Raw genomic sequence first — 26,066 nt, 5'->3', positions numbered from 1 at the left:
CAAACAGTCTGTGGTCGTGAAACAGTCGTGGGTTTACGCGAAAAGTGCAGGCGCGAATGACACTCACGAGAGAAATTTGAGATGTGAAAAAGAGTACACAGGATTCGCGAAAACAAAAACTGCAAAAACGTACCTCCTGGGACATATTTGGCACTCTCTCTCTCTCTCTCTCTCTCTCTCTCTCTCTCTCTCTCTTTCTCTCTCTCTCTCTCTCTCTCTCTCTCTCTCTCTCTTCTCTCTCTCTCTCTCTCTCTCTCTCTCTCTCTTTCTCTCTCTCTCTCTCTCTCTCTCTCTCTCTCTCTCTCTATATATATATATATATATATATATATATATATATATATATATATATATATATATATATATATATATTTATAAATATATAAAGGTACCTTTTCAGAATGAGCCTGGGTTGTTTAAAAAATAGTTTTCTGAATCACACTCAATGAAAGAATGAGCTCCCCGTGGGAACAGACGAAACCAAGAGGGCAGAGCTTTACATTTCTGTGATGGAAGTTTTCTTATTATTTGAACACATGGAAGAAAAGGGGATTATAGATACAAAGGACAGTGACTTTACTGAACAAATAAGACAAAAATACAAAAGTACCAAACACATTGCTTTCAACATTCATTAATCTGTATATATAGCATATAAAGCGTCAGGAAGTTCTCAGAAGGTAACATTATTCAAAATTTTTAATTAGTTTTTTTAAAGATAAATGAAGGTGTATCATATGCAGGATATCCGTTAAATGCAGAGCTCCTCTGTTAAAAAAATACCCTGCAAGTTCTGAATAAGATCAAACCTCAGGCAGGTATAAAAAAAGTTACTCAAAAGTAATATAACTAATAATATATACAGTACTTTCCATAAAAGTAACTAGGTAACACAGCTAGTTACTTTTTGGGGAGTAACTCAATATTGTAATGCATTACATTCAAAAGTAACGTCTTTTTTAAATATTTCCCAAATGATGTTTAACAGAGCAAGGAAATTTTTACAGTATGTCTGATCATATTTTTTCTTCTGGAGAAAGTCTTATTTATTTTATTTCAGCTAGAAAAAAAGCAGTTTTCCATTTTTTTAAAAGACATTTTAAGGTCAAAATTATTAGCCCCTTTAAGCTATATTTTTTTGATTGTCTACAAAACAAATCATCGTTATACAATAACTTGCCTAATTACCCTAACCTGCCTAGTTAACCTAATTAACCTACTTAAGTCTTTAATTGTGACTTTAAGCTGTATAGAAGTGTCTTGAAAAATATCTAGTGAAATATTATTTACTGTCATCATGGCAAATATAAAATAAATCAGTTATTAGAAATGAGTTATTAAAACTATTATGTTTAGAAATGAGTTAAAAAATCTGCTCTCTGTTTAACAGAAATTGGAGAAAAAATAAATGGGGGCTAATAATTCTGACTTCAAGTGTATATATAAAATACTAGGTAGAAAAAACCCTTGAAACTCATTTTTTAGTGGAGCAAATGCTCACTTTTATCCAGTTTTCTGCTTTTGAGCACTGCAGGCTAAACAAATTAAAATTGTGTGATTATAATTATGTGGTATCAGTGTCAGAGTGGTTTGTATGAATACAGTATGATGAAAAATTAATTAGTGTGTGATTTTTTTTATATTTTTTTTGTATTCTTTATTTTTTATGTAACACTGCACCACGACAGAAAGGAATAATTATCTATATTTAAATAATTAAATATAAAATTGGCAATTAATATTTCTAAATATAATGTATATATACTGTGTAATGTAATGGATATGTATTTATAATCAATACTGTCCTTATGCAGACTGCTAAATTAATTTTGATTAATGACTGATGCTGGCAAAGAAATCTTTGTCAGTGAAAGCATTATAAGATATTAATGTTTGTTACAACTTGGGTGTTGATATTGAAAGACGTTTTTGTCATCTTAGGTTTAAAAGCATAAGGGGTAAAACATAACTGATTCTAACTGGCTGTCAATATCTTTCAATCATTCATTTAGCTATTTTCGGCTTAGTCCCTTTATTAATCAGGGGTCGCCACAGCGGAATGAACCGCCAACTTATCCAGCATACGTTTTACACAAATGATGCCGTTCCAGCTGCAACCCAACACTGGGAAATCAGTATCTTTCTAATATCTGAAAATGACTCCACTGAAATAATTTCTCTGTGCCATTATTGTTAAAGTAATATTGTGACCCATGTATGCTATTCTCTTATATTGATAAAAAAGGTTAGAAATACATCTTTATTATTCTTGTTGTGACTTTGCTTAAAGTTTGCTGTGTGAAATTGGTGAAATAATATGGTGGTGGTGGTGGTCACACTGGTGGTGGACAAGGAGATTCCCCCAAAAAATGTGTAAAGTGCTTTGAGTGTCCAGAAAAGTGCTATATAAATGTAAGGAATTATAATTATTACATTTTTATATGAACATATATGCTTTAATATAACAAAATACAAACAAAACATACGTTGTCATAATAATACCTTTGTTTGACTTCATGTGTCATCTGTAGAAAGGTCTCTCTCAGTTGCATTGCATATTCCAGTAGAAAATTTGATACAAATGAAGCTCAAATCTAATTGGTAGGCTTGTTTCATCACTGGGCGATGAGGGAAAAAATAAGCACTGTAAAAATAAATCTCGCTTTGTGGTGCTGCGATTGATTGCGGTGGTGTGAAAAGCTCCATATGGATCTAGTGTTTTGATTCATTTAATGAGCAACTGCACAGTCTATTTCTGATACACACTTGCAATACCGACAACAGGACAAATAGGTATATAATGTTTAGCTTGGTGTTACTGTGTTGCAAACCAAGTTTCAGCTGATAAACCTTTTGTGAAAGTAAATGTTTGACATTATATTTTGAAATTTCATGAAAGACTTTTACTTAATGCTTAATTGCCTCACTGATTGTAATGGCTGACCTTGTTATTGAGCAGTAAGAAAACATTAGCATGACCTCACTACTCTTACATTAAGCTTTTAAAATCAACAATCAGCAGCTGAAAGTGCACACATTCCTGCTGCATTTGAATCTGTTGAGAGTCTTCAAGTGCTATAAACACTCCACTATAAGAGGACTGCAAAGCATCATTGCTAAAGGATTGACAGCAAGTCAATGGAGTGAAAATCTAATAAATGAATAATGAATGTGAGGAAGAGGAATTGCAGGAGTCTGTTCTCATGCACCTCTTCATACAGCTCACATCTTCTGCGGAGCGCATTGACATGCTGTAATAGATTCTCCACTTCAGCTGCTCTGAAACGCTCACTTTCGCTCTTTCTTCAAGGATTTTCTATGGATGTCCATTGACCTTTTTGGGGATCTTACAAACCGACTCAAGCAGTCTGTGTTTGAGTGATTCTGAGTACAGGGATGTCATGCTGTTATCTGCTTGTTTCTCTATCAAAGAGAAAACATGATCAAAAAGCCTTTAACAATTTAATATCATATTACTGAAGTATAAGTTGTATGTTTAAATGTTTAAAATATGTTTAAATATGTAAAAACATTGAAAATTCCCAACTTCTCTGGATTTTCTGGATTTGTTATTGGTATAGGTTGAGTAAAATAAATAAAGTTGAATAAAATTGTCATTAAAATATTGTCATTAAGAGCAATTTTTTAGTTTTCAGAAAATTACGGTAAAAATAAGAAATGTTTTTATTACACTCAATAAATAACTTTGCTGCTTGTTCAACCAACTTATTTATAATGAGTTGAAACAACAAAGGTGGTTCATTGTGTTGTGGCGACCCCTGATAAATTAGGGACTAATTACAAGGAAAATTAATGAATGAATGAACAAAGGAAGGAACGAGCGAGCGACCAAACGAATGAACAAATGAATGAAACAACACAATTCCTAAGTTGTTTTTGGGACAGCCTAACTGTTTTAGGTTGAATCCACTTAAATTTGTAAAATTGATTAAGTTACTGTAGCTTAATCGATTTGTGTTGGGACAACATCAACCCAGCATTTTTTACAGTGTAATTTTGCTTAAAAATCAGGGTTAAACTGTTTTTTTAATGTAAAAAAGGGCTAAAATTGTTTTACACAAACACTATTGACATTTAATGCTTTTTTTGTACGAAATAACTTTTTAAAATAACAAAAAAGGTACTTTCTACAACCCAGACTCACTCTGATTACGTACCCCTATAAACATTTCTGGAGATTGCCAAATGTATCCCAGGAGCTACGTTTATGCGAATCTGCCAGAGGCCGCTGTGTATGTTTTTTCAGATCTCAGATTTCTCTCAGTGCCATTCATGCCTGTTATTCTCACCTAAAACCACCAGAGGCCACTGTCGACTGACTTAAGGATTGACTGACCAACCGACCAATACCCCACCCTCCCCCCTCCCTAAACCCAACCATAAGTGTTTTAAAAAGCACCGATTGACCCACCCACTCCCTAAATCCAATCGCAGTATTTTCAAAAGCAATCCAAAAAAAGAAAAGCCCTTACCGCAGCCTGATTTTGACCACGTTTTCAGATTTTACCACATTCTCATTCAGTTATTTACTTGTTTATTTTTAATTTTTGGCTTTTATCTTACATTCTTTTTTTTCACTCTGCGTCTCAAGTCCACTGATGTTTGTGGCGAGCCACTGACAAACTGGTAATAGTGGAAAAGCCGCCCACTTGGAGGTAAGCGTTCAGCTGGTACTCACGAAAAGGAAAAGCGTCATACCGCACCATAGATTTTGTTTTAAAGATGAAATGCAGCCATACGTAGCTCTGGCTACATGATTCTCGTTCTCCAGAAATGTATATAGGGCTATGTTTTCAGAATGAGCCTATGTTGCCTTTCTAACCCATTTATATTCATTTTTAAATAACCCAGTGCCAGTGTTTTAAATTAATAAAAGAAATCAATATTTGGTTGAATATCCCTGATTTTCAATCACAACAAATTAGACATCTTCATCCTTTATTCAAGTATATTAATTTTATGTTGAAGCATATTACATAGTTGTACTTGGACAGTGAAAATCATTTATACATGCTCGGCATTTCAATCATTTCATTTGTAAGGCATATTCAAGGTAACACAAGGAATGTTTATGACTTCTTGAAGCTGCTAATCAAATACAAGGAAGAACCAATAAACTGCTGAAAGCTGATTATTATTCCAGTCAGCATATGTTTCTTAACATAAATGTTTTTCTTTCCATTGTTTGTACATACTGTAGCACAATTCCACTATAAATCGCAGTTTACCTTATTGCCAAATATATTTCAGTTAAATATTTTAACCAAATGCAACGTTATCTTGTTCCTATTATATAATAGAGTTGGACACTGCTATTTTGTAACACTTTATCTATATTGGATGTAAGCTGCAGGATGTAACAAGACAAAACACAACAAACCCTATTTAAATTAGTGTTTCTGCCTACATAAATACCTGACAGTATAGGTAAATGTCAGTAGTTTCTGATTTACAAATTCTGATTTACTAATTTTTGTGTGCCACCTAACTTACTCGTCCTATAAACACATTCTCTGACAATACATTTAGTGTATAACTTGTACACTACAAACCAAAAAGTGGGAATGTTAAAACCCATAACCATAATGGCATATTACCTACTTTAATAATGTTCCTCAAGAAGTAAAGTTGTCATAGTGATATCCTTGCAAAATATTACTTTATTTAATAATTAATTAAAGCACAAGAATCTATAGTTTGACATCCTAACATAGTATTTTCATTTGCAATTTTAAAATATTATATGTAAAGTGATGCAAGACTGAAATAGGAAATATGCTTCAGCCTGACAAAGTTGACAGCTGTTACCTTAAAATAACCGTTTTGGATCAACTAACTGTGATACTTTATAAAATGTCCATCCAGACTGAGAGCAGAAATTCAGGCTGTGGCTGTCAGTTTTAGAGAAAAGGTGAAAATGTGACACTTCTTTCACTGAGACACTTCACACTCACTTCACTCTCGCTTATGAAAACTTGATGATTTTAGGTTTAAAAATGAAAGGGGAAAAAGAAATATATTAGCATTACATTTTAACGTGTATGTGATATAAAATAATTACAATTTTCTTTAAATCTCACTTTTTTATATAATAGTGCTATTGTACATTATGTATTATTTTATTTATCACTGTATTAAAAACATTCATTCATTCATTCTTTTTCTTTTTGGCTTAGTCCCTTTATTAATCTGGGGTCGCCACAGCAGAATGAACCGCCAACTTATCCAGCTCATGTTTTATGCAGCGGATGCCCTTCTAGCTGCAACTCATCTCTGGGAAACATCCATACACACTCATACACTATGGACAATTTAGCCTTCCCAATTTACCTGTACCACATGTCTTTGGACTGTGGGGGAAACCGGAGCACCTGGAGGAAACCCACGTGAATGCGGGGAGAACATGCAAACTCCACACAGAAACACCAACTGACCCAGCCGAGGCTCGAACCAGCAACCTTCTTGCTGTGAGGCGACAGCACCTACTGCCCCACCGCGTCGCCATTATTAAAAACAATATAGGGGAATTTTATTATTATCATCATTATTATTATTATAATTATTATTAATTACTCTTAATATATAATAGTTATCTTTAATGGGTCGCATAAAAAAAATTACAGCTTGCATTAGTAGCTTGTCAGTACCGCCACAAGCATAACTTTTTTTTATTGGCGTGTGAGGAGGGGATCGGTAAAATGAGATGCCGGATCAGATTTCAGAGGTGCCGGATCCAGATCCAGCTTGTTCCAGCACAAATTAAGCCCTCTCTAAACCCAACCAATAGTGTTTTTAAAAGCATCGACTGACGCGCCCACCTCCTTCCCTAAACCCAACCGACAGTGTTTTCAAAAGCAATCCAGAAAACGAAAAGCCCTCGCCTGATTTTTACCATGTTTTCAAATCTTACCACGTTCTCATCCTGTTATTTACTTGTTTATTTTATTTTAACTGTTCTTCTTCAAACTCGAACCCAGTCATCGCAGTCAACTTCTCTCTGCGTTTCAAGTCCACTGATGTAAGCGCAGAGCCACTGGGCAAACTGATAACAGTGGACAAGCTGTCCACAAATAGGTAATCTGTCAGCTGGTAGTGTGAAAAGAAGTTAAAGCTGTCAGCGGCGTCTTTCCGCCCTGTAGCATTTGTTTTGGCTACATAATTTGTGCTCTCCAGAAATGTATATGGGGGTACATTTTCACAATGAGCCTGTGTTGAAATTAAGTCAACAGTTAAAATGGGATTACTCAATTAATTGTTTAAGTAAAGCCACCTTGTCACTTTTAAGGAAATAGATTTACTCACTTTTTTGGGCGATGCAGTGGTGCAGTAGGTAGTGCTGTTGCCTCACAGCAAGAAGGTCCCAGGTTTGAGCCTCGGCTGGGTCAGTTGGCGTTTCTGTGTGGAGTTTGCATGTTCTCCCTGCGTTCGCATGAGTTTCCTCTGGGTGCTCCGGTTTCCCCCACAGTCCAAAGACATGCAGTAGGTGAATTGAGTAGGCTAAATTGCTAAGGGAAGTTGCTTTCAAACTTTGAGGTGGCACATGTCTGAGTAGGTGGGTGTCTGAGTCGTTGTGTGTGGCAGTTTGTGTATAAGTTGTGTTTGTGTATTTGGGCTGTTAGCTGAGGTGAGTGTGTTCAGGCTGATGGTGACAGAGAGAAGCTCATTAACACAGGCTTTGTCTCCTGCCGTGTGAGTGACATTGAGCTGCCTTCTGCCCTCTCTCCCGTTCCCTCGCTCTGATGAGCAGATGTGTGTGTGTGTGTGTGTGTGTGTGTGATGTCAATTAAAATCAAAGCATCTCAAATCAACTTAGCCTGACAGGAAATGATATGTAATGGAGTAGATCATGCTTAACACTGCATTTGACCCCAACTCTATTTTTTCTCCTGATTCGTCGCTTTTCTTTCTCCAAGCCATTCATTTTTCTCATAAATCCCAGTATTTTGTATTCTTAATCTTGTCTCTTTGTGCACACCATCTAATTTCAATTTTCACTGGAGCCCATTCCTCTTTCTTCTTTTGCCTGCTCTCAATACGTTCTCAATTTCCTCTCTGTCTGCTGCAGGGAGTTTATCTCGGGTCTGAGGGGCTTCAGTCAGTTCTACAGTGGTCTCGGAGAAGCTTTGTGCAGCAAAGAGCCGTCGGCGCCCAACAGCTCCCTCTGCTGGAACGGACAGGAGATGACAGACAAGTGAGTAATTCATTTGTGGGAGCATTGATGCGATGTAACCACTACATTCCTTCATTGTGGACTCACAGTAAGGGCATTGATGTTCATTAAAACGTGAGTAAATTCATTAGGTGGCATCGTTCAGTTTGCAGACATGTAAACTAAGATTAATAGTTCTTCTGTATGCTTGCAGCGGTGCAGAATAACTGTTCCACATCATTGTGGTTACTGTGGAGCCTTGCCAGGGTACATGGCATGTGTAAATAAAAATGAGTGCACAAGGGAACGAGTATAGCCTGATAAATAAGTTGGACTAGCGTAAGGTCACATTTAATTTTCAAAGCTCATGTTTTCCCAAGGATTTTTGTCTGCTGGAAGAATTTTTCAGTGTGGCGTATGATAAAAAATATGATTGATGGTAATGCACGAGTCTAACCTATTGAATGCATTGTATGGTCGAAAAAAATGTGTTAGGAGGTTTGCATAAAGAACTTACCTGCAGTGGGGGAAATAAGCATTCATCACGTCTTGTTTTTTGTTTTTGTTGTTCTATGGAAAATATTCAAAAGAAGCTAGTGACATGGAATTGAACCAGATTTTAGTAAAACAATACATAAACATAAAACAAAACATAAAAATAAAACAAAAAAATCTGTAGAAGAAATGTAATGTGTAATAACAAAGGAATGACACAAGGATAATCTGTGGAACTATTAAAATTGACTGTATTTAAAACTTCATATAAAAGGGTTTTTTGGTGATGGCAGCTTAAAAACGCTTCTCATATAGAGAATGAAGTCATGCATTGCTTAGGTGTGAGTTTCTCACAGACTTTAACAGAGTGTAAAAATCTTGATGGTTCTGTGGTTCACGTCTATCAAATCTGATCTTTAGTTTGTATTTTCTATTGGATTTAAGTCAGGTGATTGGTTAGGCCAGTGTTTTCCAACCCTGTTCCTGGAGGCACAACAAACAGTACATATTTGGATGTCTCCGTTATCTGACCCATTAACTTCAGGTTTTGGAGTCTCTTCTGATGTTATGATAAGATGATTCAGGTGTGTTTGATTAGGGAGAGGTTGAAAATGTGGACTGTTGGTGTGCCTTCAGGAACAGGGTTGGGAAACACTGGGTTAGGCCATTCTACAACTTGAGTCTTTTTCTCTGAAAGCATTTGAGAGTTTGCTTGGCTGTGTTTTGGATCATTGTCTTGCTGAAATGTCCGCCCTGGTTTCATCTTCATCATCCTGCTAATGTAGATGTTGAACTGAAGCAGCTAATATTAATTTACAGTGACGAAGTGCGGAGGGTTGCTGAAGAACTACTGACCCAGCTGCTGTCTGGGCTTTCACTGCCTTTCTACACCTCCTTTTCTTCATGTGTTCAATACTTTTTTTCCTGTGTCATTTCATTTTATGTCACATAACTTCATTTGTAAACTAATTAATATTGTTTCTTTGCCTATATAATTTTTTGGGTTATTATCATCATCTGGTCAAAATTTCAAGTCAACAGCACCATTTATTTTTAGAAAAAAACATATTTCTAAAGGTGATGTGTTGAATACTTGTTTCCCCCACTGTAAATCAAGACAGAGCCTACCATCCCATAAAGAACTCAAATGAACAGGGTGTGCTTTCTGATGTACAGTATATGTCTCTTTGAACTTCTTCTGAAACTAATTTTATATAAAAATAGTAGACTTAAATTATACAGTATATATTTTCCAGCTTTACTTTCCTTTACAAACACTTTTTCACAGTATTCACTCTTAATATTAAAGGTTATTCATTGGCATCACTGGTACTTCATTACTGCCGAAAATTGTACAGTATAAGATCTTCCTCAGCTGAAACTGGGTTATGAGGGATCTTCCTCGGGTTTAAATTGCGTTACTGGGGATATTCTTTGGCAGAAATCATGTTAGAGGATCCTCCTTGGCTGAAATTGCACTAAGGTAAATCTTCCTGAAGCTGAAAGCAGTTATTGGGATGTACTTTGACAGAAATCCGTTTACAGGAGATTCTCCTTGGCTGAAATCCTGTTATGGTGGATCTTCATTTTTACAAGGGATCTTCCTTGGCAGATATCACCATACAAGTGATATACTTTGGTGGAAATAACATTACTAGAGATACAGTATACTGTACAGTACTTTCAGCCGATTTGAATGTTATCACTTGACTGAATGGGTGTTATTATTGGTTATCATCTGATAGATATGGGCCATTAGGGGCTTTCTGTGCCTACTGGTAGGCTCAGAAGGCTGTTATCATCCATCCACATGGTTAATCAGCTATAGATCACATATGGCTGTTCCCGAAAATTAACGAGAATTATTTATTTTATTTAATAAATTTCCCATTACCTGTATTTCATTAACGTCTACCCCAACCCTAAACCCAACCGTCACAGTGATGTAAAAACAAATCTGGATCTAGAGTCTTCTCTATTAGTATAACTGATTAACCAAGTGGATACTAGTAGGCGCAGAAGGCCCCTACTAGCCCATATCTATCAGCTGATAACAACTGATAACATCCATTCAATCGAGTGAAACCATTCGAAGCGGGTGGTACTTTGCGTTAAAGTAATTTTTCTTAGTCAAGTCATGTCATCTTTATTTCTATAGAGCTTTTTACAATGTGGATTGTGTCAAAGCCACTTTATAACAATAAAAGATATAAGAAATAGGATAGAAATCCATAATTCAGAGTTTGTTAAAAGGAGGACATATCAAGTGTTAGTTAGATTAGCAATAAAACTGTCAGAATTCTAGAACTTTATTCAGTCATTACCTTAAAAGTACATTATTTTTCATTACATAACCTTTAATTGTAAGCGAGTTACTAAAAGCGAGTTACTGTGAGTTACTGTGAAGGTGCGTACCTCACTTTGTCTGGCAAGCAGGAGAGCAAAGATTTTGTGTTATCAGAAAGTTGCTAAGCAACAGAAGCATGTATATTCAAAGGCACTGGAAAAAGTAGTGGATGCTGAAATGCATATGTCAAGGCAGAAATACTCAGAACTCTTTTGTGTTTTGTATTTTTAATTAAATAACAAAGTTATTAAATTACAAAAGATAAAACCAGTCAAAATGACTGCCTCTGTAGTTCTAGTGCTAAATCAGATTCAGCTAAATTCAATACAAAAGTCACTGTTGAAGGACGATTTACTGAAGAGCAGGACCACTGACTCCTGATCAAGCAGGAGAAGTGGCAGAAAGTGGCAAGGAACCAAAACTTTACTAATAGATGAAAATTGGTAAAAGAAAATTTAAAAGCAAAGAAAAAAAACCTTGAGATAAACAAAATCACATTAGAGGTATCTTCCTCTGCTGAAAGTACTTTAGGTGGATCTTCTTCTGCTGAAATTGCATTCCAAGTGAGTTCCCTTACTGACTAAAATTGTTTTCTGCACCAGTTCGAAATGGTTTTTTTGTGGTTCCCTTTGGTCTGAAATTGGGTGTATTTCCTTTAGATAAACCAGTGGAAAACACCGGTGGCAACAGTGCAAAAGTACTTGTAAGACCTGGCACCATTGTAAAGGGTCTTGCCTTGCTAATGACTTTTTGTCTTTTAGTATAGCTCGAATGCTATATTGACCATCTGCTGTATAATATAAGTTATTTCAGGATGAACGAGGCTTTTATCTATTTATGACCCACGCACTCTCACTATTAGTGTTTTTATTCTGACAGTTTTTACTAAGTGGGTAAAAGTAGCATATATAACAATAGAATCAACCTCCTAAATGCTTTCCAATATTACTACAATCTCAAAATGGCCCCGAGTAGACATATTGCCCCCGAGCTTGTCACAAATCTTGAAGCCTAAAAAGCTTTCTGAATAAACTGGAGACAGCATAAGTGGCTGGTAGCTGAGCGGATGATTGTATGTGTGTATCTAATGAGTTTGGCTGACTCCAGTTCTATCTAACAGGCAACAGGGTGTGAATTGTGATGCAGTCTTTGTGGGGTAACTCATGTCGGGTGGTGTGGTGGCTTCCCTGTGCCTGGCTAATTGCACTTTTTCTGTCGTTCGCTCTGTGCCTGGCTCTCCACGTGCCCTTTGGAACCCAATTTAAAAATTGTCATATTTCAGTTCTCTGTGCCCCTCATGCTTCTGTCCCATAACTCTCGCACTCTCTCACCGTCCAAATCTAGTTAATGTTGGTGAATGACAATAAATCTGAGCGTCCCTGACCAAACAGAAAAGCTTTAAAAGCTACAGTATCTCATACTAATGACTTGGAAATATCAGCTCCAAACTGAAGTGATCATTAAAGTCAACATTAAATCAAAATGGATTCTATTTACTGTCTAAATGCTCAGGCTCTGTCTTTCGTTGGAGCACGTTATTTCAAAGAAATCCTAATCTTTAACCAAAATGTTGTAACTTCCCCTAGAACGGCTTTACTTTTTCACTAATTTTCCACTTGATTATTTAACCAAGTGCCAAATGGCTATTTAGCCATTGTTTTAGTAAATTGTGATTTAGTCTGGCTCGATTCTTGCACTTTCACCATCAAGTTAACTCCTGCCTTGCATCTTCTTATTGAATTTTTAGTTTGCTCACATTATGGAAATAAAATGGATTGAATTTTAAGGATCATGTCTGATTTATTAAAGAAATAATTACAAAAAATGTATTCACGTTTACATATTTTGAAAATATTTAATTTTTTTATATATCCATTATTATATTATCAATTATATGTACACTGTTAGACCTTATAGGGCTTTTTTTTACAGTGGAATACTATTAACACTGTTACACGATTACAGTTAGTTACTATAATGGTTTGGTTCTAATTTTTATTTAAGGCTTAAAGGGCCAGACAGAATCTGCAGACATTTTTTGCTATTTCGGCACAGAATTTTGTTAAAAATCTGCAAATTTATGCGGAATGATTTTGGGTGTGTCATAACAAACTTAATATATGAAATAAAAAATGATACCTTTTTAACTTATTTAATGTTTACAATGCAAATCCAATTCGATCCACTGTTTTGGTAAACAAAGTCTCTCATATAATATCTCTCATATAAAGTCTCTCAAATGATATATCTACTTAAAGGCAGATAATATTACTTTACAAACTGTATTGTAAATAAATCAATTTAACATTAACAAAATAAATTATTTGAACATTAGTTAATAATAATTTTAACTGAAATTAATTTAAAACTGAAGAAATATAAATTTGCTCACAAGTAAATAAATAGACTCAATTATGGGCTAAAAATATGTGGATTTCTGCGTGCCCAGATTCCGTGTGGGCCTACTTAAAACATATCAGACTCTGCAACTAAACTGATAGACAGAGAACGGAGCACACTCAAAAGTAAACAAATCAAACACCTGGCTCCCTTAAAGAGGCAACACCTTTGTGTCTTGAATAAGAAAGACTGCGTGTGTGTGTGTGTGTGTGTGTGTGTGTGTGTGTGTGTGAGTGTGTTTGTGTGTTAATTTCTAAATCATTGTTTTATAACAACATAAATCATCAGAGTAGATAGGACAGTAATTGTTGACCAGGAATTATATTATATATGTACTTTAAAAAATCTTATGAAACCTAAAATGTGTCATTTAGTAACTTTTAATGATCACTAGTTAACATAAAAGTTAATAACAGTCAAACTGAGCAAGTCACAACACTGATTATACATTAAGCGCCAAACCCAGACTCAACCACTGCTCAGTTTTGTAGTTTTTGTTCCTGGTTTCTGTTTTGATTTGGGACTGTCTTCTGAATTATTGTTTGTTTGCTGCCTGTCCTGACCATTGCCTGCTTGTTTATATAATGCTTTTTGGATTAGCTTTTATGCACTGTTTGCTGCTGTTGAACCTTTCCTGTACAACCATCCCTTATGTAAATAAAGCTGTGTTTGGAACTCTGTTCTTATTGTACTTCATCATAACAGTTAAAATCTCATTCATACTCATTACATAGAGCTTTATGACAGTCTTATGAACACCTCTTTCAAGTAAAGGGTTAGATCTTCACTAAAATGTGTTTCTTGTCTTGTCTTGCTATTAATGTGAAATATTTCTTCTTTCTTCCTAGTATAGGAGCCCTCAGTGTCAGAGGTCAAGTCATACAGATTTCTGACTTTGAGAGAATCAACTTTTCACATCCTCAATATCTGTCTCCTTGATTTTAACCAGTATTTTGTGCCCCCTCATCGACTCCAAACCAGAAACATGCTACTCATATTATTATTATCAAGCCACAGGCTACTCGTATTATTATCAGTAATAATAAAATGGCCATAGTAGGGTTTGCTTCAATCTTACAAGTACTGTATGAATTCATATGATTCATATGCATTGTTTCCTTGCATTTTGCCTTTGTATGCGTTTTGTCACTGTTGAACATGCATCTTCTGGTATATGTGTCAGCATTACAGCATTATGCACTATTAGCTGCAGCTGTTTTCTCTCCAGTAAGTGCAGCTGATGAGCGAGAGGGGGGTGAAATAGCCTGGTCACAACAGCATGGTGAACAGTTGGCCTTAGGGGACAGACAGCTGTGTCAGAGGGCTCGCAGGCCCTCAGGAGTTAATTAGGACCCAAGAGAGAAATTGATATGGGAAGAGAGAAGCAAAATAATGATGCTTGTGCCAGAAATGTCTGCTGAATCTCAATGTCATTCCTTGGCTTCAAGTGAGATATTGTAATTAATTCTGGAATGCGTTCAGACTCATTTCATGCAATGCAGTGAAGACGAGGCGCTCTTTCACGTTGTGTACTGGGAAGAAAGCCATTTCGATTGTGCCGAAGAACGCCACAGTTTATGTGACCCTGATATATTAAATAGTGAACTAAAAAAGTCAAAGCAAACGGGAAAATTAATTAACGCTTCAGTTAAATAACCACACAACGGCATTCCTGCTTATTCCTTTATACTAAAGTAAGAGGTGGAATGGTAATACTTCACTTGAAGGGGTGTTTATAAGACTGTCATGACACTTTTAATCATGACAATCAACACGTGATGAATATGAAAGAGATTTGATGCATGCTTATGACAGCTCTCATTAAGTGTTATTAGATCAGTTGTCATTTTAATGCAACTTGACATAACCAAATACATCATAACCTCCCTTTTTCCAACCCAGGCTCATTCTGAAAACGTAGTCCCGAGGACGTTTCTGGAGACCGTGAAATACGTCCCGCGAGGTACGTATTTTTGCAGTTTTTGGTTTTCGCGAATCCGCGAGAGGCCGCTGTGTGCGCCTTTTTGGCTTCCCGTTCACACCCACATTGTTCTCGCGCGAACCCACCAGAGGCCACTGTCGAACGAACGTCTGTCTGTCCGACTGGCTGAATGATTGACTGGGTGACTGGCCAATGGGCCGGCCGACCCACCCTCCTCCTTCCCCGAACCCAACCGATTTTACCGATCGACCCGCCCACCCTAAACCCAACCAACGATTTGCAAAAGGCGTTCGGAAAAATAAGCCCTCGTCTGATTTTTTTTTTTTACCACGTTTTGGATTTTACCACATTCTCACCCTGTTATGAACCTCTTCGCTTTATTTCTTGGATTCTGTTTTAGTCTTACCTGATTTCTTGAACCTCTCTTCCCCGGACTCGAACCCGGTCGTCTTCGTCATGGTCAGCTCATCTCTGCGTCTCGAGCCTGCTGATGTACAGGACGAGCCAACCGGACAAACTGTTTGCGGCGGGAAAGCCCTCCACACGAAGGTAAGCGGTCAGCCAGCGAGCGCTAAAAGGAACGGCGTCATATCGCCCCGCATCGTTCGCTTAAAAAACGAAATGCAGCCATACGTACCTCCGGCTACATAATTCACGGTCTCCAGAAACGTCCTCGGGACTACGTTTTCAGAATGAGCCTGGGTTGCCTTTTTCCCTTATTCCAACAGCTTGACATTTAACTAGACAACATAGCTTGTCATAAATCTGTCATAAACATGATTGTCATGGGGCCATTTTTATTGTGTCATGAATACTGTTTCTGATCGCTGAATGTTGTTTAATTTTAAATTTCTCAGTAAAATGTCAATTCTCTGTCAAATATTTTGTACTTACTGACATTTCGACAAATTCAATTTGTACCACTGTAGTTGAGGTCAAGGAAAAAACATGACATAATTATTATGGTCTTATGACAATCATGTTTATGAGAGTTTTATGACACGCTATGTGGTATTGTGGTGTCAGGTTATGGTGTATTTTTTTTTGTTAAGTTGTCATGACAAAGACATCTCAAGCAATGTCATCTTTGTATTTAAAATTACATAGCTGAGCTAATGACACTTAGTGACAGCTGCTGTTATGGTCATTACCTGTAGTACCCACCAGACTCACTAGAGGGCACTCCAGCTATATGTACACTCCACCAGCCATTCATCCGGACTACACTTCCTATCACGCTTTGTGCCAAATCAGACTCTAAGTACCTGCTACAGCTGATATCAATCTGGACACTTACAAACACACAGCTGCAGATCATTTACACTGATTACACATACTATATAAGCACCACACACACACTCAATCATTGTTGAGTCTTGTAGTTCTGAGTGCACTTCTTGTTCTTGTTCCTGGTTTTTGTTTTGATTTGGGACTCTATTCTGAATTATTGTTTGTTTGCCGCCTGCCCTGACCTTTGCCTGCTGATATGGATTATGCTTTTTTAATTAGCTTTTATGCACTGTTTGCTCCTGTTGACTCTTTTCTGTACAACTAGGGGTGTAACGGATCACAAATCTCATGGTATGGATTACATTATGGTTTTTTAGTCACGGATCAGTCCATTTTTTGGATCAGCCAAAAAGGGGAGAAGACAAATGTCATTTGCTTTCAGTTTATTACTAAAACAGTACTGCAAGAAACCGTTGGTTTTAGGAAACAGAACTTAGAACCTGTAATTTTATTAAAAATAAAATGAAGAAATAATTAGCTGGATCAAAATAAATGGTAAATTATTCAGTACTGTGAAAAATTCACTGTTACTACTACTGTTGCTGATAACGCTAAATTTATAAATCTAACATTATCATTTGTACTGCCCATATTTATTTTTGTCTTTTTTCAATAAATGATTGAGTTATTCACTCATAAAACTTCATGTTTCATTGCTAGATGGATCATTTTTGAAGAATTATTCAGTGGCATATTTTTGATGGCACCTATTTGGTTAAATAATGTAATTGCTGCTTACAACTTTCACTTTTGAGCGTTGTTAAATGCATATGAAGGTGATTTTAATCTTTACCATAAACATCAGTGGTACCCAGTATTTCTGTGTTATTTGACTATTTGTAAACTAAAGACTGAATCTTTCTTGATTTTTGTGTTTTTCAAATACAGTTTTGAATGCAGTGATTCGAAGGGTTAATAAACATATGCAAATCACCGTTATTTATAATTTATTGTTGCATGGTTGTTGAGATCCTGATCTTTTAATGATTAATTGTGCAGCTTACACTGAATGCATTAATGCAGGCTAAACAAGTAATGACAGAAAACACCTTTAATAACCTAAGAAACCCCCCACATCCCGAATAACCTACCACAACGTCTTCTGTCATCATTATATTTTACAGGATAGCCTAAATGCTTTCATGCACGAAAGCGATCGTTACAAATTTATTAAAATCTAAAGGGTCACGTGTGTTCCGAACCATGGGTTGTGATTCGTACAAATCACGGATCAACCGTGATCCTTTACATCGATATGTATAAACTTCCCTTATGTAAATAAAGCTGCGTTTGAAACTCTGTTGTTATTGCACTTCGTCATAACAGTTGTTATAACAATGATAAAATCTCATTCATATTCATTAATAGAGTTTTTATGACAGTCACCCATTTTAAGTAAAGGGTTAGCTCTTTACTAAAATGTGTTTCTTGTCATGTCTAAAAAAAGTTATTCATGCTAAAGATGTTTTGACTGTATAAAGTGTCAGAGGTCAAGTCACACAGATTTCTGACTTCTAGAGAATCAATTTTCACATCCTTAGTATCCTTCTTGATCTTAATCAGTATTTTTGAACCATTTTGGATTTGCATACAAACAGGCCCATAATATCAGCTCAAGTGCCCCCTCATCGACTCCAAACCAGAAACATGCTACTTGTGTTATTATTATCAAACCACAGGCTACTCATATTAATATCAGTTATAATAATGGCCATCATTGCAGTAATTTACTGTTAGACTAAAACAATCAATTTTGTGGGTGAAAACTGACTCATTAAGTTTCTACAGCTGTAGTAATTTGAGAAATTCCAAATCTATTCTTTTAACATGGATTTAGTTTCATATTAGCTTTATTGTGTGTTTGCACGCACATTCATAAATCGATTATGATTTGTGGTTGTATAAGAAGCTTAAGCGTAAACTGATGTTAACTTTTTAAAAAGATTATTAAGTCATTATTGTGTTCAATGTGAAAAGAATTAAATAGACATTTAAAAATATGATTCAACAAAAAAGTGATTACAAATAAACTTATAGGGCCCTATCATATACCCGACACAATGCGGCGCAAGGCGCGACGCAATTGTTGTTTGCTAGTTTCAGCTTGCCGCAAGAGTCATTTTGAAGTTTTGCGCTACGCTTTTTAAATAGTAAATGCATTTGCGCTCTTATGTGCGCCCATGGGCGTTCTGGTCTAAAAAAGGAGGCGTGTTGAGGCGCATTGCTGGCGTGTTGCTATTTTGAGGAACTTAAATAGACTATTCAATAGACCAGATCAAAGCCGGTCTATAGTCCAGCGCAGAGCGCGTTAGTTGTGCGCCTCGCTTACACACTGCTTAATACACACAGGGTGTACAGCAATACGCAAATATCTTCACAAATAAAAAAGAATTAAAATATTAGGGATATATATAAGATATAATAAGGATATGTATAAGATATAAATATAAAGGATTAAAATATTACAAAACATTATTTTCTAGCCTACATAAATATAAAAACAATACTTTCATGCCTTCCTCTCGGGGGGCATTTTTCAGTTTATTCATGACAATTTGCTTTTGTATAATGTTATTATTATTAGTAGTATTATTCATTATATACATATTTATATTTGTTTTATTAAAAACAAGCTTAGATTTGCCCACCTGTCAGGTTTAGACCATATGGGGCATAGCATGTGTACGTGGATATAACTCAGTTTTTTTGACCACACTTCGTTATTATTGTTCATTTATTCGTTTGCTGGAAATTAGAACTGCATTTAGAAATAGTTTTGAAACAAATCTTTGCGCTTAACAAACGAAAATAATTATGTATAGGCTAATAGATGTCTGTGCATACAACACATTTCCCTATCCATAGAGTGAAAGCGAAAGTAAACAATGAGGAGGCTCATCTCTCATTCTCGCGCTGTAGATGCTCTGTTTAACAGTTTTATTGCAAGTGATGCGTTCAGTTTTTACACTTACAAAGTCCGTCATGTAAATAGCAAATGCACCATGGCGTGACGCAACTGACTCTTAAAGGGAATGGGAGATGAGACTGATTGGTTTATTCTCAAAACATACATATAACTCATTAAGCAAATAAGCTCAACCCTTTTAGACCATGCGCCATGGCGCAAAGCAGATTTTTCCATCCTTAAAATAGCAAAAGTGGATTCTGACACGATTTGCGCCCTGCACTTTGCACTTTGCCCATGTATCGTCAAAATAGAGCCCTTAGTCTTTTTTCTTTCTTTCAGAAACCTAAACTGGTATTTTCATTCATTCATTCATTCGTTCATTTTTCTTCGGCTTAGTCCTTTTATTTATCAAGGGTCGCCAAAGCAGAATGAACTACCAATTTATCCAGCATATGTTTTACACAGCGGATGCCCTTCTAGCCATAACCCAGCACTCAGAAACACCCATTTACTCTCACATTCACACACACCCACACTACAGCCAATTTAGCTTATTCAATTCACCTATATCTCTTGCTTTTGGACTGTGGAGGAAACCGGAGCACCCAGAGTAAACTCACGTGAACACGGGGAAAACACGTAAACTCCACACAAAAACGCCAACTGTCCCAGCCAGGGCTCAAACCAGTGACCTTCTTGCTGTGAGGTGACATTGCTAACCACTGAGCCATCGCTCTGCCCTAAACTGGTATTTTGACAATATATAATTTCAAGGAACACTCTAAAAGACGTTGAGTTATTTATTTAACCCAATGGTAGAGTTAAAAATATTTGGTGCTTTGTTGGGTTTTTATTTAATAACTCTAGTTGGGTTAAAATTTTTGAATTTCAACAGTCAACTGATTTAAGTGACATAGAACAGCTGTATTAATATGCATGCGTTATCATGTTTTTGCGTTGTATAGTGTTTATTTAAGCTGTAACGCAATAATATTGTTGTTATTTTTTTGTCAAATTACCACTTTGTGGCGTGATTTATATATCCGTTTCACCAGCACTCTTAGTTATTGATGACACAGCTGAAATGTTATGTGAAATGTTATTGCACTATAAAATAACTGTTTAACAGTAGTTTATCATTTAATTTAATAACCTATTCCAGTGATTTTAAAGATGAATTTTCAGCTTCATTACTCCAGTCTTCAGAGTCACATGATTCTTCAGAAATTACTCTAATATTAATAATTGTTATTATTATTATTATTATTATTATTATTATTATTATTATTATTATTGTTGTTGTTGTTGTTGTTGTTGTTGTTGTTGTTGTTGTTGTTGTTATTATTATTACTACTATTATTATTATTATTATTATTATTATTATTATTAATGGTAATAGTGATAAAAGCAATAATGAGTGGAGTAATAATTTCATTTGAAACTATTTACAATAAGTATTAAATAAATATTTAATAAATAAGTATTTCGAATAATTTTATTTAAAAAACATGAAAAAATAATGACCCCAAACCTTTGACTGGTAGTGTATATAAAACTAGATAAAAATGCTTTCTCTACCCCCTTGTTCTCGCTACAGTTTTTTGGGCAGGAAATGATACACTTATTTAAGATATTATATATTATATTATTTTATATTTTATTTATTAACAGTTTTTTAGTAGTTTGAAATTATATTTATTATTTAAAACTACTAAAAATGTCAATAAAAGCACTTTACTCAGCTTTTCAACTTCAGTAGTTGTCTGAGCCGAGATCCAGATCACATAAAGCAATCCACAAATATATGGAAAACATTCATAAATCACAAGCTAGGGGCAACTGTTAATGAACAGAAATTCTTCTCAGCGTGCACTGTTTAACTAAAATAAATAGCAGTGAGAATAAACAACAGAAATCTTCTGTTGCCTTCACATATGCACATATGTTCTGCAATAAGTGTGATTCACATAAATTGCCTAAAGCGTAAGCCGACTGTTGATTTCTTTGAAAAGTAACAGAATGTGTGAAGCAGTTAATTTCCTGCTAAATAAGGTTTTGACGGATATTTCATTTAAAGCTAGAGCTCAATCACTGTTTACACTTCTTGGTGTTGCTATATACATTAATAGGTACACCTGTCCAACTACTGAGTAGCGCAAATTTCTAATCAGCCAACCACATGGCAGCAACTCAATGCATTTAAGCATGGACATGGTCAAGATGATCTGATAAGATTCAAATCGAGCATCAGAAGATTGGAAAAACGTTGCCTGGTCTGATGAATCTCGATTTCTGCTGCAACATTCGGATGGTAGGGTCAGAATTTGGCGTCAACAACATGAAAGCAACCTGTCTTGTATTAAAAAGCTTTTTATTTTTATTTATTTAGATACGCGTTTGTTTTTAAAGCTAACCACTATATTTACTGCCATTATAGGAATGTTTTCAAGCAGGACATTTTTTATTCTCCTTTTGTGGCCTGAAGATGTATATTTCAGCCTGTATTGTAATGACTAAATAATGGCCTTATTTTCATTTTTGGCTGAAGAATACTTTTCAAGTCTTAATTTATTCAATATATGAGTATATGAGTCATAAAATCAATAAGTCATGACATGCTTTTTTATGTTAAGTCAAGTAATCTGAAGTTAAATGAGATTTAACTTCATGTTTTAAGTTAATGTAATGTACTGCATTGCAATTGATTTTTTACAGTGTAGTTTAAAGAAATCCTTGATCCACCTCAGGCTCTTTATCTGTGGGAGATTGTGGTCAACGAGTAGTTCGATCAGGTGCAGTCTGTGATTTCAAGTCAATATTTCAGTATCGTTACATCTTATAAAGCTACTCCTTCATCCTCTCCTTCAGCTGTTCTTCAGTTTGCTGGTAATACTGATTGATTCTCTGGGTCTCCAGCGGCTTTAAGCATTGGAGCATGTTGGATCTCTGAGGGGATCTCAGTAGGTTCATGAGTTTGAGCAGGTTCAGTGTGAGGAGCAGGTCCAGACTGTACATCCACAGGGTGTTTAGTCATTTCCTGTAGGAACAGTTGGATTTGCGGTGCTCCTGCTGCACCACCATGCCTGTGCTGTGGCCATTTTTATAAGAATCATGATGATGAAATGAGTGGTAATTACCTAAATAAATGAAGAAAAATGGCATTAAGGCATTTTTATATATAACAAATTGATATTTATTTACATTTTAGTAATTTAAAATAATATAATGTCTATATAATGCCTGTCTAAATAACATATAGAGAAATACTGTAAAATAACAGAAAATGCAGTGGCAGTTTTTTTACCATAATTTTCAACACCAACCCAGACAATATATCACTATAAACTATTAAAAATGTTAATAAAAGTTACTTTTTAAAAACTTTTATAGGTTAAAAATGGTTGGAATAAAGATCAAGGTTGTATAATTCAATTCAAATGATATAAATGAGGGGAAATAAAAACATGAATCATAAAATACGGTAAATGCTAATTTATGGGTTTGTGTTACTGTGTAATATATATATTATATTATTGTATATTATTAAATATTTATAAGATCATCAAAGATGAACAAAAATGTTCCACAAGAAAATAAAGCACAAATATTTTTCTGTGTAAAATTTTGTTAATATTTCTTTGGAGCAAATCAGCATAGTAAAATGATTTCTGAAGGACCATGGTGCTGTAATGATGCTAAAAATTCAACTTACTGTTGCCATCACAGAAAAAAATCCATTTAGTAAAATGCTAAATTGTAAAAATACTTAAGTTTGATCATTTGGTTTGATCAAATTAATTTTAATCTGGTGAGAAGAAAGACTGCCTCAAAGGACATTTAAAAACTCCCATAAAAATGACTTTCTTCAGACATTACATTATTTATTCAGAGTGCATCCCTAGTTATTCTAAATGTCAGCTACAATCAGATAGGCACCATACGGTGACACTTACACATTACCATGCCACACTTTCAGTTCTACCCTATGACGTAAACATCTTGCAGGATATGAATATATGGAAAAATATGAAAATATGCTTCAGGTCATGATCCATGATCCACAAGAACAGATTAAACCTTTCTGCAATTGCTTAAAAAACTTAGTATACGGATAGTTAAGGGTCCTTTAAATGACAATGTTTAGAACTGAAAAGTTTTTTTGCTGCATTTTTAAAAAATGTTTCATTAATTTCAAAATGATTTCCATTCATGCAGATTCAAGAAACAGTGGATGCCACAACCTAATGTCTCTCTAGGGTTTACAGAGAATGGTCAGGAAAAGAGAAAATATCAAGTGAACGGTAGTTCTGTTGGTGCAAATGCCTTGTTGATGCTAGTGGTCAGATTAGAATGGTCAGACTGGTTCGAGCTGATAGAAAGGCAACAGTAACTCAAATAAACACTTGTTACAACCGAGTTATGCAGAAGAGCATCTCTGAACGCACAACACATCCAACCTTGTGGCGGATGGGCTACAGCAGCAGAAGACCACACTGGGAGCCACTCCTGTCAGCTAAGAACAGGAAACTGAGGCTACAATTCACACAGCCTCACCAAAAGTGGACAATAGAAGATTGGAAAAACGTTGCCTGGTCTGATGAGTCTCCATTTCTGCTGCAAAATTCGGATGGTAGGGTCAGAATTTGGCGTCCGTGATCCATGATCAAAGAAACAGTGGATGCCACAACCTAATAATGTCTCAATGACTGCATATTGTTATGTAGTTTGCCATTGTTGTTTTGGATAAGTACCCACACATACATTCTTAAAAATAAAGTGTTTTTTCCAGTAAAGAGAATCATTTTTTGTTCGCTGAAAAAACTTTCTTTTAATTTGAGTCTAACTATTTATTATTTAGATTTAAGAACATTTAAATGATCCAAAGAATGTTTTTTTTTCCACTAAAAAAGAACATTTTGGGGAATGTAAAGTTTTTTTTTATAGGACCATTGATATGAATTAAAAATATTCACTCACCGGCCACTTTATTAGGTACACCTTACTACTAGCGGGTTGGACCCCCCTTCGCCTTCAGAACTACCTTAATCATTCATGGCATAGATTCTACAGGGTACTGGAAATATTCCTCAGAGATTTTGGTCCATATTGACATAATAGTATCACACAGTTGCTGCAGATTTGTCAGCTGCACATCCATGATCTACTGTTCCACCGCGTCCCAAAGGTGCTCTATTGAATTGAGATCTAGTGACCATGGAGGCCATTTGAGTACAGTGAACTCATTATCATGTTCAAGAAACCAGTCTGAGATGATTCGCGCTACATGGCGCATTATTATGCTAGATTTAGCCATCAGAAGATGGGTATACTGTGATCATAAAGGGATGGGCATGGTCAGCAACAATACTTAGGTAGGCTTAGGTGGCATTGGTACTCAATTGGTACTAGTGTGCCAATAAAATATCGCCCTCACCATTACACCACCACCAGCAGCCTGAACCATTCATACAAGGTAGGATGGATCCATGCTTTCATATTGTTGATGCCAAATTCTGACACCATCTGAATGTTGCAGCAGAATAGTTTGGAACAAGTGACGCGTTCAGATGCAAAAACCTATAAGTGCATTCTGAAAAACCTGTTGGACATTCAGTTATAAAGTCTGAAAATAATGTTTCTAATATGTTGTGTAGCATTTCATAGTTTGATTGGTCAAACAGAACAGATTCTGATGTTTTATAGTTCCTTCCTCATTACACATGGAAATGGGTAAGAGAAGGGGTTTTATGATGAAACAATTCTCATTTCAGCTACCTCATTATGTTTTAGTATTCCTCCTGTAACGTTTGATTCATTTTCAATCTTCTCTCCATGTATACACCATCTTAATCAGAAGAAAGTCATGTTTTTCATGCTGACCTGATGATCTGCACTCTGGTCAGCACACAGGTAGAGGGCTCATTCATGAGGCTCCAGCTAATCTTATCCTCCATTAAACGTTGCCTGTGTCTTCTGATCTCCTCCTTCTAATGGAGCTCATGTCTGTATTATTAATGTGATAATTAAAAGCAGGAGGTGAGCTGCCATCGCGAGTAATAAGGAGAATAAATAAGTATGGAAATGTAATTTGGCTTAATGAATAAGCAGGGCATGTAAAATAAGGCGCTGTGAAAGATGATTGGATGGGATCGCTGAGGATTATGTCATTGCTAAGAATGGAACATGAGGTCATATCTTTGGCTTGTTGGTGGTAGAGCGGCAAAACTTATTAATTGCTCAGAACTTTGTATTAAATGTTGTAGTCATAATATAATATAATATAATATAATATAATATAATATAATATAATATAATATAATATAATATAATATAATATAATATAATATAATATAATATAATATAATATAATATAATATAATATAATATAGGCGATGCAGTGGCGCTGTAGGTAGTGCTGTCGCCTCACAGCAAGAAGGTCGCTGGTTCGAGCTGGGTCAGTTGGCGTTTCTATGTGGAGTTTGCATGTTCTCCCTGCGTTCACGTGGGTTTCCTC

At 35.6% G+C, this 26,066-nt stretch overlaps 1 protein-coding gene across 1 annotated transcript in view; it reads left to right on the top strand.

The window, feature by feature from the left end:
- Positions 1-26,066, top strand: part of gpc3 (glypican 3) — a 301,002-nt gene that overhangs the window by 170,284 nt on the left and 104,652 nt on the right. Inside the window, exon 5 of the mRNA XM_056471966.1 lies at positions 8,087-8,212. Coding sequence (XP_056327941.1) covers positions 8,087-8,212 — 126 coding nt within the window. The remainder of the gene's footprint in view (positions 1-8,086; positions 8,213-26,066) is intronic.

This window comes from Danio aesculapii, chromosome 14 (assembly GCF_903798145.1).
Source record: "Danio aesculapii chromosome 14, fDanAes4.1, whole genome shotgun sequence".
NCBI classification, from domain to species: domain Eukaryota; kingdom Metazoa; phylum Chordata; class Actinopteri; order Cypriniformes; family Danionidae; genus Danio; species Danio aesculapii.
Note: the sequence above shows the minus strand (reverse complement) of the source record. Positions and strands in the feature narration are given on the sequence as shown.